This window comes from Atta colombica, unplaced genomic scaffold (genome assembly GCF_001594045.1).
Source record: "Atta colombica isolate Treedump-2 unplaced genomic scaffold, Acol1.0 scaffold72, whole genome shotgun sequence".
Lineage (NCBI taxonomy): Eukaryota > Metazoa > Arthropoda > Insecta > Hymenoptera > Formicidae > Atta > Atta colombica.
The window spans coordinates 429,431-444,942 of NW_017259564.1; the positions used below are offsets into that span (position 1 = coordinate 429,431).

The following is a 15,512-nucleotide window of genomic DNA, read 5'->3' on the forward strand; positions in this document are numbered from 1 at the left end:
AAAATCCCCCAAATCTAGGGAAAATCTTCTAACTTAGGCTGCGGTCCACTTGACGTTACAAATGCTTCGAAGCTTTTGATTGACCAATCGGAAGAAAGAATTTTATTGATTGACCAATCAAAAAATGCTTCGAAACATTTGTAGCTTCAAGTGGATCGTAGCTTTGGTAACGCTGTCTATCATGTTGGCGACATTGATGAGCCGGAGCTGTCAAAATTGATCCATGCATGGTTATGGTTACCTCAACGGCGAATGTTTCATCACGCGGTTTGATTCACGCGAGTTACAAGCAAATAGTAGACCCGACAAGATTTAGATGATGGTGTTGAACGATTGCGCAGACCTGGAGAGGGTGGGATGCGGCTTTAGCACATTTAAGGAGGTGGATGAGGTGACCGCACTAATAGCGGAACTAAGGCGACCGGATTTGTTGACGAGTCTTGTAGAGCGGAACAGGGATCGTTTCAATTTTATTCTATCTCAATATCAGGATCAGCATCAGCTTTTAGATCCGTATCTTGAGAAAATCCTAGAATCTCTGCTGTCGATTATCAAGGACGATGATTGTCCGGAAAACGTCAAGCACAATACGTTCAAGTATCTATTTATTATCATGTCCGTGAAGACGTACAAGAGAATCGTTACTTATCTCCCGCACGAAGTAGTGGACCTCTTGCCTGTGTTAAGAATGCTTGAGAAGCAAGACTCAAATGATGTGGAAACATGGGAAACAAGATATGTTTTGCTTGTCTGGTTGTCCATTATCTCAAAAATACCATTTCCCCTATCTCGTCTAGAGACATCTGAGGATGTAGACCCAGAGCAAACTATTATTGTCAGGTATTTATTGATGCTATTAATCAAAGGAAAATTGGAGCAAAGTTTCATTGAAAGATGAGAAAATATATTGTTTTTACTTTTGTATAATGTTCCAGAATTTTAAAGGTATGCAAACTATATTGCCTGTTAAAAGATGCTTGCGCTGTGGCAGCTGTATTTTTAATAGCAAATTTTTTAACAAGATCTGATGTCAAAAAGTTATACTTGGAAGAAATGATTATGTGGTGCTTAAAGGTAACATTTCTTTTTAAAGGAGGATATGTATATATACAGGATTACTCTACATATAATATCTAAAACTGCTATAGTGGCTACATTTGAAAACAAGTTGAAAATATCTAGTAAACATGTCTGATTTCAAATGATTTTGGAGTTTCAGGATATTGAAGTAAGAAAACATGAATTACATAGTAAATTTTGTTTAATGTTTGTTATTCTATTCGTTATTCTATTTAATACTTTACAAAAAATGTTCGAAAATCTCCTTCTACTTTGACACATTTTTTAGCACGAATTAATAAATTGTGTTAGACTTGATGACAAATATTTGGAGTTTTGTGGATGATATTGGACAGCGTTAAATATCACTTGCCATAATTCTGCATTCTGAATCTTATTCTAATAGACTAGATTTTTCATTCGTTCCAAAAAGAATCCAAAAAAATAATGTGAAGTTGAGACTATTTGCTGGCTATTTAATAAAAACGTTCTGGCCTCTTCTAATCCAATGAGGATAGTAATCTTAGAGAAATGTTCAGAAAGTCATCCTTAATGTTTAGATTTTGGGAACGAATGAAAGATTTAGTTAGAATTCAGAACAATAAAATAACAAATATTAAACAACATTTACTATAATTCATGTTTTTTTCCTTCAATATCCTGTAACTCTAAAATTGATCAGAATTAGACATATGTTTATTAGACATTTTTGACTTGTTTTCATATACTAAAGCTACAGTAGCAGCTTTAATATGTACTATATGCAGAGACCCTCTGTATATATTGAGTGTCCCAGTTTTACTATGCCTCTGGTGATTGGAAGTAGCCGTTATTATTTGTTGCAGATTTTTTAAGTATTTCTTATACATTTTTTTAGTGTATAGAAGATGATCCTTTGAGACATGGACCTCTGGCTGTAATAGCCTCAATATTAAAGCACAGTGCCAGAGAAGATGTTAAACCATACAGTCAAATGCTTCTTGATAGTATGTTGAAACTTCGACTGAGTGACAATCCAGCAGATCTCATTAGAAAATTTGGAATAAAAGTTGTTCAGCGTATAGGTATTAAAAGCTCTCAGATATATTTAATTTCACAAATTCATTTCTTGTAAATTGACAAAAAAATTGAAAAATATAAAAAGTTCAAAATTTTTTACATATTTAATAGGTCTGATATTGTTGAGAACAAAATTAGCATCTTGGCGCTATCAGAAGACGAGTCGACCGATAAATATCATACCTAATGTTAAAGCGAATGATATTGATAATACTGAAAGTATTACTTGTATTAAAAAAACTATTTCAAACGATAATGAAGATCAGGAGATTCCTCCAGCCATTGAAGATATAATAGAGCAACTCATACAAGGTCTTCGGGATAAAGCAATTACTATAAGGTATATAGATGTCATTACATATATTAATCATTTATTGGAGATAACATTAAGTATAAACATCATAAACAAAACAGGACAGGACCAAGCTGAAAATCGATCGAAATATGCAACATTCGCCGAGCCTTGGTTCTTATCATTATTTATAATATCTACAAATATAGAATTAATCATTTTCTTTTCAAAATTATCAAAAATTGTTTTAAAATGTATTTTCAATTTTTTAGGAGTATTTAAAATCAAGAATTTCGATTTTTTAGTAGTCTTTCTAAAATTTCAAAATTTATTAATGTAAACTCAAAATAGCAATTTTATAAGTCACAAAATTTTTAAATATCTTATAAAACAAATGCAATTTTTAATGATTATTTTACATCTCGATTTACGTCGAAGTTATAATATCAATGAAATTGGTCAATCATAGTTATTCTTTTGAAGAATGGAATAACTGTGATTGAAACACAAAAATGTTCAAAATTTAAATATCAAACTTATAAGGGATGATAAACTAAGCAAACAAGTTTTTTAGAGATTCATTTTGGAGAAAATTATAAAAAACAAAAGTAAAAAAATGGATTATTGTACCTATTTATTTTAACTTGTTTATATATCTGTATATAAACAGAATTAGATTAACTATAATAATTAATATATTATTGTAGTTATATGTTTTGTTAATATAATAATTATATATTATTATTATTAATTAACATTATATTATAATATATTATAATACGATATAGATGGTCTGCAGCAAAAGGTATTGGAAGAATAACCGCGAGATTGCCGGTAGACTTAGCTGATGATGTCCTTGGTTTTGTATTGAATCTCTTTTCTGGGCGTGAATCAGATTCAGCGTGGCATGGTGGTTGTTTGGCACTCGCGGAACTTGGTATATTTCTTTTGCGTTTACAAATAACAATATATTTTTATTCCATCACTTGTATATTTTTATTGTGCATATTTCAGGAAGGCGTGGCTTATTGTTACCTCATCGTCTAAGCGATGTTATTCCTGTGGTTCTGCAAGCTTTAGTTTTTGACGAACCTAGAGCTTATGGATCGATTGGTTATTTGATCAGAGATGCCGCTTGCTATATATGTTGGTCTTTTCCAAGAGCCTACGATCCGCATGTTTTCGAACGTTACGTTAAAGAAATTGCCGCAATGTTATTAGTTGTAACATGTTTCGATAGAGAGGTACAATTCGTGCATAAACTTATACATATTTAATTTTGCATTGTATTTGTAATTTATGTAATATGTTGTGCACTGATAGATAAATTGTAGGAGAGCGGCGTCTGCCGCATTTCAAGAAAATGTTGGCAGACAAGGCAATTTTCCACATGGTATAGATATACTGACTGTCGCTGACTATTTTGAAGTTGGCGTAAGGAGTCATACATATCTCAAAATCAGGTAAAGAATTCGATAAATATTTCGACATTTCTTATTACTTGGTTGATTTTTATAATACTATCCGTTAGCGTACAAATCGCACAATATGAAGAATATACGAAGCCCTTAATAGATCATTTAGTAGCAAAAAAGGTTACACATTGGGATACTGCAATTAGGGAGCTTTCAGCTAGAGTAAGTTCAAATTCCAATAATAATATTAATTAACCCGACGTCATAGAGACCATAGGATCATGACCCGAAAAGTTTTAAACATATTTCTTGTTATACTTGTTTTACAATGTATAAATAAAAGTGCTTTATATATATTCTTAGTGGTTTACTTTATTAGATTATACATTAAAAGATTATCATTTTGTAAAAGCTATTAGCTTAAAATTATCTATGTAATATTTAACATTTTAGCACCTCAATGACGCTGGGTTAAATGTTTATGATGTCAAAATTTATCAATTTTCAGTTCTATCATTAGCAATTTGTTGCAGTCGCTTTTTAATCTAACAGTAACTGATGCACATTACATGATAAATACAGTACTGCCGACTTTGTTAGATATGCTAAATTCTATCGACTTAAATGTTAGACACGGTGCAGTATTAGCCACTGCAGAAATTCTCGAAGCGTTATACAATTATTTTAATGATAAAATTGGATGTATTATTGGTAAGAATATATAAAACTATATACAATTTTTATTTTTCTATAAATTTTATATTTATATTCTATAAATATAAAAAATTTTTATTTTTCTCTAAATATCTATAAATTCTATAATATTTTTCTATAAATTTTTCTATAAATATCTATTAAAGATTACAACAAGTTTGAGCTTTTCAGGAACTATAGCAGTAACTGATATACAAGATATAGTGCGCACTATCAGAAATAGAGGACAATTTAAAGGTCTTGGAGGAGAATTAATGAAACAAGCTTGTTCCACACTAATAAAGAAATGTTCTGTTGTTCATTTTCCTGTTCATTTTACAGATATTGTAGGTATGTATTAATAATTAAAATAAATTTTACTTCTTAAACAATTATTTTTGTTCTATTACTTGCGTATTTTATAATATCTATCAATAATACAGATGATTGGCAGAAATTACTAGAAGAATGCTTGAGCCACGAAGTATCGATAGTTAAGTTAAAAGCAGCCGAAGCACATACAAACTTTTTTCTAGAATATTATGTGAATATTGATTATGATGCTCGAAGTATTATAATTAATCGTTACTTGGAGTCCTTACAATCGAGTAATCAGTCTATTAGAATAGGATTTGCACAAGCAATAGGTAAGTTCAAGAGTGCATTCTATTTATAGGTGCCAAGATATTTCCATCTATTTCATTAATTTTATTTTTTATAGGACATTTTCCATTATTCGTAATTCGTGAAAGAGTGAAAGATATCATAAATTCGTTAATTACATGCACTCATATATCTAAGAACACATTGAAATGGGCGGAGAGTAGAAAAGAAGCTTTGCACTCTTTAACAATGATACTGCAAACATTAGGAATTGATGAAGCTGGTGAGTTTTTATTCAAATATCATATATTCATTTAACACTTTACGATATTTACTATGAATAAATAAATTTTTCTTCAGACAAATGGCAATCGTTTGTACCAGATATATACGATTGTTATTTATTGGCTCTTAAAGAATATACGATAGATAGTCGTGGTGATATAGGCGCTTGGGTGAGAGAAGCAGCTATGATTGGACTACACGTACGTATTCCATTGCAGAAAATTATTTTATCAATATGCATTACAAAACTGATTGCAATTAAAATTTTTATATTATTCAGATAATGACGAATCTAGTATCGCAAGCAAAACTATTCTCTGTACTGAATGAGGACTTAATGACTGGTATTATTGGTGGTATCGCACAACAAGCTGTTGAGAGGATAGATGGAATTCGAGCTCAGGCTGGTACTGTATTCAGTGCTCTTATACACAGGTAAAAACACGTCAGTATATCTACTGAAATTTTCCATCATTTTTTTATTCATAAAAACATAAGAAATAAAACATGAAGAATTTTAATTGGCAAAATTTTTTGATAATTTTGATTAATTGATGCCATTTTTTATAGTGATCCGCCACTTACAAATATACTCTATCATGATGAGTTGAAAGCTATATTTCCTTATAATGAATGTAAGGAAACTATCGAATGGCGAATGGAATCTGCAACGTTTCCACGATTTATTAAGATGTTGAATTTTCCACCGTATAAAATGAACTTGTTACGCGGAATTATATTTAGCGTCGGTGGCTTAAGCGAGTCATTGGTAAATCTAATATTTATTAAAAATTATAGAAATCTCTCTATAATCTTATATAAAATATCTTTCAAGCATTTATGTGCATAAGCTAATTTACTTGATAAAGAAACAAGATTGTTGATCGATTTTTTAAAATAAGATTTATAATTTTATTAATTGTATAACAAATTTTCTATTTGTAACTAAATATCTTTCTTATTTTTTATCTCTTATCTCAGGTAAAATATTCGAGTGTTTCTTTATTTACTTATCTACAAGAGATCGATGAGATGGGTTTAAGGGATTTATGTGAAAAAATATTAGATATATTCGAAGAGAGTCATAAAAATGAAAGAATGATAACATCAATGTTGGCTTTCTTGGATCGTTTGTTGAGTTCCGGTTGCATTCAGTCTGTCTTAGATGATGAAAGCAATACAATTTCAGAGCGTATATTGACATTATTAAAACAGGAAATAAAATATTCTAACAATATGAAACTACTTATTAGTAGTATAAATGTTTTCTGCGAATTACTGCAGGTAAAAATTGATGAGAAAAATAATACTGGGAAACAAGATTTTATCGTTTTTATATTATTTTTAAGGGCATTACAATTTTTAAAACATATTTTTTACTAATTTGAGTGCACTAAACACGAATAGAGCCTTGAAAATACTAAATTGATTTTTTAAACAAACGAAGTCGAAAATGCAAAAAACATGTTTTTAATCATTTTTCAACATCTGTAAAAAACATTAGCTCCTAGAATTTTCTAGTTGGGATAAAATATAATCTTAATCTTTGCCCTTTTAGGCTATAGATGGAAATATTAGACGCCATTAATTTGGAATATTTTTTTGATAAAGATTTGTGCGATTTCATAATATAAATGCCCTGAAGCATTTTATTGAGAAATAATATTAACATTTACTAAATGCGGCAAAGTTTAAGAAATCATAATAAAATAGAAAAAATAATATAAATTATATTAGGTAATGAGAAAAAGTTCGTGGCGTTTTTCCCATTAGATGGCATTAAAAAAACGCCACGAACTTTTTCCCACACCTAATATATAAAAATCATATAGAAAAATAAATAAATATAATATTGCAACTAGAAGATTCTAGTTGTAGGATTGTTTTCCTATACATGTTGAATCAAAAACGCGCACCTTTGATCCCATTTTGTTAAAGGCTAGAGTCAATTAATTATTTTCATTTCTAGATTTGAATTCTACGAGAAAAAAACCTATCAGAAACAGTTGCCTTTGACTCGACAAAAAAATTCGTGTTCCCCAGTGTTATCAATTAATAATTATATAATAGTAATTAATTGATGTGCGTGTGTGCGTGCGTGCGTGCGTGCGTGCGTGCGTGCGTGCGTGCGTGTGCGTGTGTGTGTGTGTGTGTGTGTGTGTGTGTGTGTGTGTGTGTGTGTGTGTGTGTGTACAGGGTGTCCCAATATTTGGGATTATTTTCATACAGGTTTTAGAACAGATTAAACTGAATCGAAAAATCCTGTACAACTTTTTAATTTTCACAATAGTTAACGAGTTATTAATTATTAAAAATCTATATTAGCTCTGCAAGCGCGCGGCGATAGATCAGATTAGTATGGCGATTTTTAATAATTAATAACTTGTTAACTATTGTGAAAATTGAGAAATTATAGAAGACTTTTCGACTCAGTTTAGCCCGCTCTAAAATAGTCCCAAATATCAGTTTTAGGATATTGTATATTATATGATAATATTTATAATATATAACCACACACACACACACACACATACATACACACACACACACACACACACACAGACACACCAAATTCATAATAATTTAAATATTTTAAATTGTCTCGAATATTATATTAATTGAATTTCATTAAATATTATTAAATGTTTCAAATTTTTAGGTACGAGGAGCTGTTGCAAAGAGAGCATTTTGTCAATTAAGTATATTTTTGTGTCACAAATATACGAGCTTAAGGAAGACAACAGCTATACGTACTTATGAAACATTAACTCTTTACGGAGAGGAAATGGATATAGCAGAAGAAGATTTAGCAAATATACTCATAAAATTGAACGCGACAGATTGGGAACAACCAATCGCAGATTTACGTCCAATCAGAAATAATTTGTGTGAGCTAATGAAGGTACCCGCTCCAGTTTTGCAAATAAAATCAACGAATTGAAAAAGGCTAAAGTATGAAAATCATAGCTTTTTATTGTATTTAAAATTATATTTTTACGCTTAAATGGCGTAAAGTGAGACAAAATTTGGTCACTGCGATGAACAATTAAGATAAAGATTACAAATCTCACAGTCAAATAAGGCTTTAATACTGTCTAAACTCTAATACTGTCATTAAAAATATTGTATATACAGGGTGAAGTTAATGAATGTCTCAACGTTTTGTCATGGAAGATATCATAATTACCAATTGTAATACAGTTACAGAAAGAGTGAAATTCACATATAAGAAAGAGTGAAATATTCATCTCTTATGGTAAAATGTTGAGACATTCGTTAAGAATCATTATACATGAAATGACATAAGTTACATTTTATGTATGATGATCCTAATAGGCTTTTTACAATAGTAAGTCATAATTTAAGTTTTAAGTCGTAAGTCATAAGAAATTGACCAATTACACTCGACTGTGAGAAGAATAATCGACTGGTTTGATTGGTCAATTTTTTACGACTTAAGACTTAAAGCCCAGATAATGACTTATAGTAAAAAGCCCATATGATTCACTATATACGCATAAAAATAAAATCTTTTTCCATCATGCAGACTTATACATTTTGTAAAATGCATTTAGTAATTTCTATTGCGTTATTTTATACAAAATGAATATGTAAAAATTATTTCTATGATATTAAAATAAAAATGCTTGTACATTCACTTAGATTTATAAACATTATCCTTTTCTTTGGATGGCCCAAGGCACTTATCATAGAACAAGTCAGAATGGATTGTGTTTTCTGAAGAAAACAGAATAATTCCAATTCGGAATCCATTCTGACTTTTTCTATGAAAAGTGTTCTGATCCTCGCACCTGCGATATATGTGGCCAATAATATAATGCGCAGTTTAAGTTGACCTCGTTTTTAAACAAAATATTTTTAGATATAATGCATCATTCAATCCGAAATAAATCTAAACGTATTCACTCTAGCCTCTTATCTTATATTCTTGCAGTCTTTGAACTAGTGCACACGATGCAATAAGTTGAAGTAAAACAAATGTATATTATTTGTTTCAATTCAACCTATTGTGCGTGTGCATTAGTTCAGAGTAAATGAATAAAAAGAAGACTTTTTATATTTTTATCAAAAAAATTCTTTCAAATTTTTTTTTTTCATATGTTTCAACATTCATTATTGTCATACATAGTTATCTTCTGTTCATCAAAATGTTTTATATTAATACTGATATTGTTAGTTATGTAATGAGATAACAGCTTAGCTCCACATTTCTCAATATTCCACTGCTCAGTCCACCAATTGCGCTTATTAATTTCGCCTGTTATTGGATCTCTTGGCAGAGAACAATTGTATTGTCTTTTTGTTACTATGCTCTTTTTTAATTCGTAACTATTCTTTTGTATTCGTTCACAAACAAAGCATTCGAATTCTTCCATATAATTTCCAAAATCGTTTGGAATTCCCATTTGTCTCTTTTCGAGCGCACGTAACAACTTGCTATTTGTAACACGATTTTCGCGTTTATTTAATTTATGAGACAAGTACTCTTCATATGCAGAATCATTTTTTAAAAGATTATGCAAAAAATGAGCGAGTTCTATTGGACTAGTAAAGTCTAATATTGAGATAGCAGATTTATTATTTGGTAGCCAATCCTACAAAATAAAAAATTTAGATAAAGCAAATTTAATTCTGCAAGATTCAAGTCACGATTAAAAAAATACCTTAAAAGATGGTGATCCGTAATATATTGGTACAGAGCCGACAACAAGCGGTCTCCATAGTTTTTCTGTAATATAATCGTCACAAATTGCATTCTCAAAAGCTATAGTAAACTTGTATTTGGCCACAAAGAACAAGAACTCACGATCACTTAAAATATCGAGATAGTTATTCTTCAACCTGAATAGGCATATTTGATCTGCTAATAATTATTAATTTTGACAATCTAAAATTATTATTTTAACATTTTAGTGAAGTCAGCATCCCCATCATTGAAAATTGAAATAAGATGAAAGAAATACATGCCAAAATTAAGTGCTAATTTAGTGCTCTATTCCTGATTTTAGTGCTCAAAGCATTTAGCAGGAATTCGCGTTTAAAAATGGCGGAGCTAGATTACGTCAAGAACTATCAATTCATATATATGAACAAAAATTTAAAAATCAATACACAAAATTAAGGAATAAACTTTTTAAGAATAAACAGAATTGATATCAGTTTACTAAGAAAACGATTACATGTAACATATTAGGTGTGGGAAAAAGTTCGTGGCATTTTTTTAATGCCATCTAATGAGAAAAACGCCACGAACTTTTTCCCACACCTAACAAGAGTAAAACATCTTCTAAAATTCAGATAGAGAATTGACTTCAGTGTCAAATTTAGACGCTCACAAGATATCGATTTAGATGCTTACAAGATATATACAATTCCAATTTTGGTGCTTATCCCTCGTTATTGAAAAGGCATCTCTAATTCTATATGAATAAAAATAAAGTAGTTCTAAAATCAAGTCGAAGAGGCACTTAACTTGCCGAGTGTTAAAGTCACTCAACTATAATAGAATACGGATAGGAACTGTTACTTTTACTGTTACTTTCTATAATAACGGTTTGACATTGTAATTTTTTTTGTGACAGTAATAATAACTAACTAAAACATAAAATTAAGAAAAATTTTAAAAAGTAACTTGTCATCATTATATGTTGTTTATTGAACAAAAAGTAACTCGTTATGTAACAAGTTAAAGTAATAAGTAAAAATACCGAATCGATATGTTAATAATGAGTTATTTTTATTGTTCCTATCCGTATTCTAGTATAGCTGGCTTTAACATTCGGCAAGTTAAGGATGCCTCTTCGACTTGATTTTAGAAGTATTTTATTTTTGTTCATACAATAAAATAAAGATGATAGATTAGTTAGTTACTTTTCAAAAGTAAATTTTCCAAAGTAATTTTCTCAATCTTTAAGTTAGTTATCGTTACCGTCATAAAAAATTGCAACGTTCGTTATTGCCAAAAAGTAATGATTCTCATCCCTGCAGTATTTTTTAAAACTGACATAGAGGATTGATATTAAATTACTTTCTGATTTTAATGCTATTTTAAATTTGTTTTATTTAAAATTAAACTTGCACTTTATGTTAACATAATATTCTTTTATTTTACATTGTAAACATTATATTTTATAATATTATAAATTACATGATATTGCATATAATTTATAGAGTAAAAAAAAAAAACAAAATAATTTATGGACAAGCATTATAATTCTTGCTTTCTTCTGCATTTCGGCAATCGTCATATTTGATCCATTTAGTCTTATTGCAATAACAAATGACCGTGTAATGATAAATTGTCTCGTTCAAACTTCTTGTTTGTTTTTCAGAGATCATGTAATTGACGATGTCATTACAGATTAAGAAAATACTCTTTTGAGAAATGAAAATTTTATTTTTTCGAAGAGAGATGTAATTCTATTTAATTTATAATATTCCTTCAGTATCACATAGATTTTCAACATAAGATCCTAAAAATTGGGAAATATAATATCAAACTATTAATATTCTTAAAATATTCATTATCATCATTATTAAATTGTTTATCAATTTATATGTAATACTATTATAATTCTGTTCATTTACAAGTACATTTCAAGATCGAAAAAGATTTCCACGCATGATTTTTTAATTGGACATTTATTATAAATTTACGCCGAAATATTTAAACACTGAAATCCGTTTGTTTAAAAAAATTGTTTTGTGTGCAAGTGTGATATTATAATGTTTACAATATAACACAAAAGCATATAATATTAACATAAAAAAAGGGTAATTACCATATTTATAACATTTCATGCAATAAATGCAATTTAATTTTAAGTAAAATAAACTTAACATAGCATCAAAATCAGAAATAATTCACACCGATCCTCTATATCACTTTTAAAAAATATAGTTAGCTTTAACGTTCGGCAAACAATAAGAATACCTCTTCGATTTGTCTTGATTTTAAAAGGTTTATTCTTGTTCATTCACAATTAGGAATATTTTTTAGACAAGGGATAAGCATCAAATTGAATATTATATATCTCGCGAGTACCTACATCAAGAAAGCACTGAAACCAATTTTCTATTTCAATTTTAGAAAGTGCTTTACTCTTGTTCATGTAATTGTTATATGTAATTGTTTTTTTTTAGTTCGTATCTTTTAAAATTTAACAGATATCAATTCTGTTTATTGTTCCTAAATAGCACTTAATGTTGATATGTATCTTATTCCAATTCAATTTTCGATGATGAAGGTATCAACTTCACAGAAATTGTTTTAAATAAAAATGTACCTGTTGTCAAGCTGAGCATTATTCATACATGTACCATAGGAATCTATCCGAATATGTTTCATTAATTCTGAGACGTAACTATCCCTGTCACTAGCAGTATCACAGTCAGATTGAATGTATAATACTGGTGCTAAATTTTCTACATGCATCAATGCAGATTTTTCTTTGGTAGACATGTAATACGAATTTGCTGCAAATATTTCAGTTTTATATTTTTTATGCACACATGAGGTTTACCCATAAAGTGGTATGTAGACGCTCAATATTATTGTTCAATTATATTTTTCAATATTATTGATGTCCCTTTACAATTCAATTTTTAATATAACTTTCAAATCGTGCAATTTGTTAATTCTTTTATTTATTAATTTAACATCTCTCTTTAATCTTTTTTAATTGTCATTATCAATGACATGAATCGAATGAATTGAACAAAATATTTGACGAGAATCTATCGACATTTGATCACAGAGTAAGCATAAAAAAACAAGATTTACTGAAGATAAATTGTAAAGACATTTCCAAACTGGACAGCATTTCCTTAACTGGAACGGCTATCATTCTACGTATGATCATGAGCAAACAAAGTGCATTATAATTAGTTTTTTGAAAAAAAATGATAAAAAATAATTATTCAAATGTCATTATTCAACGTTAATTTTTATATAAGCATAGTTCATTTATAATACTAGAAATAAATGATCGTCATAAATTGATATCTTTTGAGCAATAGTACTTTCAGATTGATCAATATCTTACAAGTTGCACAATATATTTCAAAGAATTTTTTATCAATACAATATCAGGGTTGCTACAGACCTGGAAAACCGGGAAAAGTCAGGAAAATTGAAATTGATCATGGAAAATCGGAAAAAAATCAGGCGAAAATGTAAAGTCTGGAATTTCGAAATTTGTTTACAATTTCCTTAAATTGCTCCTATTCCAAATAATTGTTATAATTTTTTAAATATCATATCTGACATTTATAGGCAAATATGTTCAAAATTTGCACACTTTAAATGATTTTAATAAAATAATTAAAATTTATATTTTATTCAGTATTTTTATTTGATCCCTTTTTTCGTAACTGTATTCTTTTTTTCATAACTAATTTATTTTTTGCTGGCTTGAATTTACACCTAAAATTTTACTATGTTACTAACTTTTTTTAATAATATAGACTAGCTTTCTTACAATCCTTGAGTTAAAATTTATATATTTTGTGTTAGTCATGGAAAATTTTCCATTTTCAGCTGGAAAACTTAGAAAAGACAGAGAATTTTAAAATCATTTTCTATAGCAACCTTGAATATACTACAAAAAATTCTTAATATTGTCTCCAGACGATTATGCAATATTAAATATTTAAAAATTTATATACATTGTTTAATAATATTGATCTAAAAGTCTTAAAATGTTCGATCATATATATTGTTACTTAAATAATAGAAAATTAGAATTGGACAATGTAAACTTTTGTTAATTAGACCAGGTGTCCCTTATAATGACAACTGTTAATAACAAAATCTTGAAATAATGTATCATTTTGAAAAATTCAAAAATTCTAATATCAAAATATCAAAGCTACAGTTTTTAAATGAGAAGGGTTTTATATTAATCAATTGTTCCGTCCAAAATTCGCACATTTAGGTACGATATATTATATAATAGTGTAAGATATTTTCAAGCACCAATTCTATTCTCTTTTATTCTTCTAAATATCTTCACTTGTGCAATATGTCATTACTGAACATATGAATTTTGCATGAATTTCAGACAGTTCCAGTTAACTAATTTTAAAAATCCTTTTCATTTAAATACCATTGTAGAGCCATCTCGATATTTTGGTATTAGAATTTACAATTTTCTAAAATGATCTCAAGAATCTAAAAAATTAACGAATGTTACAATAAGTCTTGGATATATCTTATACATTTTTGTCTATAATTACCTACTAATTCTTCTAGACCAGGTAAATCAAGAAGTGTGAGTGGTACATTACTTAATCTGCTAAAGGTCGAAGAGTAATTAAAAAGATTAAGTGCTTCTTGATGAACAAGTATAGGATTATTCCTAGGGGATTCTTCATGAAGTAAGCCCCAAGATATGGCACTACTCCTCCAATTGGGCAAATCATGAATACGAAGATTACTTCCATAAAATAGAACACTCTATAAAAGTCAGTAGTGTGCGAGATATGGAAATTGATTGAAAGAAGTAGAAATGTAAAGGGATCATACTTTTAAGTTCACATTATTCTCAAATGTTCTATTATGTGTGAGGTAACATCTGGCATTCCCGCAGGTTTTTATTCGATTATTATTACCGAATGGTGTCCACCATAGTATGACAGGTACGTCGTCATCTGGATACAAAAAATCGAGATACATCAATTTTTGTGGAGAAGCATCGATATGGTATATTAACAAATTACCTGAGAAAGACAATCTTTTGCGATCGCGGAGTACTAAACATAACTAAAAATTGAAATGAAAATGAATTAGCGGAAGCACGGAAATGCGAGCGTCAGTTTGGTTGATATCAATTTTATTACATGTACCTGAAATATCACGAGACATACACTCAGTGCTGTCGCAATTGTAAACATGACGCGTATTTTTCGCGGCATTATAGTTTCAAACGCATATTTATAAAGAATAAAAAAGAAGATATCATCTTTTTTAAACGAATTACTAAATGACTAACGACATAACCAAGAAACAAAATGTCAAACGTTCTTCCTCTATCTTTCTCTCTCTCTCACTCTTTTTTCCCTCCCCCCCCCCCCCCCCCCCCCCT

The 15,512-nt window shown here is 29.2% G+C and overlaps 2 protein-coding genes across 2 annotated transcripts; one reads left to right on the plus strand and one right to left on the minus strand.

The window, feature by feature from the left end:
• Positions 1-228: 228 nt before the first annotated feature.
• LOC108692484 (tubulin-specific chaperone D) lies at positions 229-8,536 on the plus strand. Its single transcript, XM_018200756.1, has 17 exons — positions 229-840; positions 936-1,074; positions 1,937-2,123; positions 2,230-2,458; positions 3,199-3,347; positions 3,425-3,654; positions 3,734-3,873; positions 3,942-4,047; positions 4,359-4,536; positions 4,711-4,869; positions 4,962-5,165; positions 5,240-5,404; positions 5,482-5,606; positions 5,687-5,841; positions 5,977-6,175; positions 6,388-6,690; positions 8,066-8,536. Exons 1-17 carry the CDS (start codon positions 317-319, stop codon positions 8,345-8,347), a joined length of 3,474 nt encoding a protein of 1,157 aa, XP_018056245.1. The 5' UTR covers positions 229-316; the 3' UTR covers positions 8,348-8,536.
• A 994-nt stretch (positions 8,537-9,530) lies between these two features.
• Positions 9,531-15,447, minus strand: LOC108692449 (alpha-(1,3)-fucosyltransferase 10). Its single transcript, XM_018200693.1, has 7 exons — positions 15,274-15,447; positions 15,148-15,190; positions 14,954-15,078; positions 14,665-14,884; positions 12,714-12,903; positions 10,092-10,269; positions 9,531-10,022 (listed from the first exon to the last, which is right to left on the minus strand). Exons 1-7 carry the CDS (start codon positions 15,340-15,342, stop codon positions 9,531-9,533), a joined length of 1,317 nt encoding a protein of 438 aa, XP_018056182.1. The 5' UTR covers positions 15,343-15,447.
• Between the last annotated feature and the right edge of the window lie 65 nt (positions 15,448-15,512).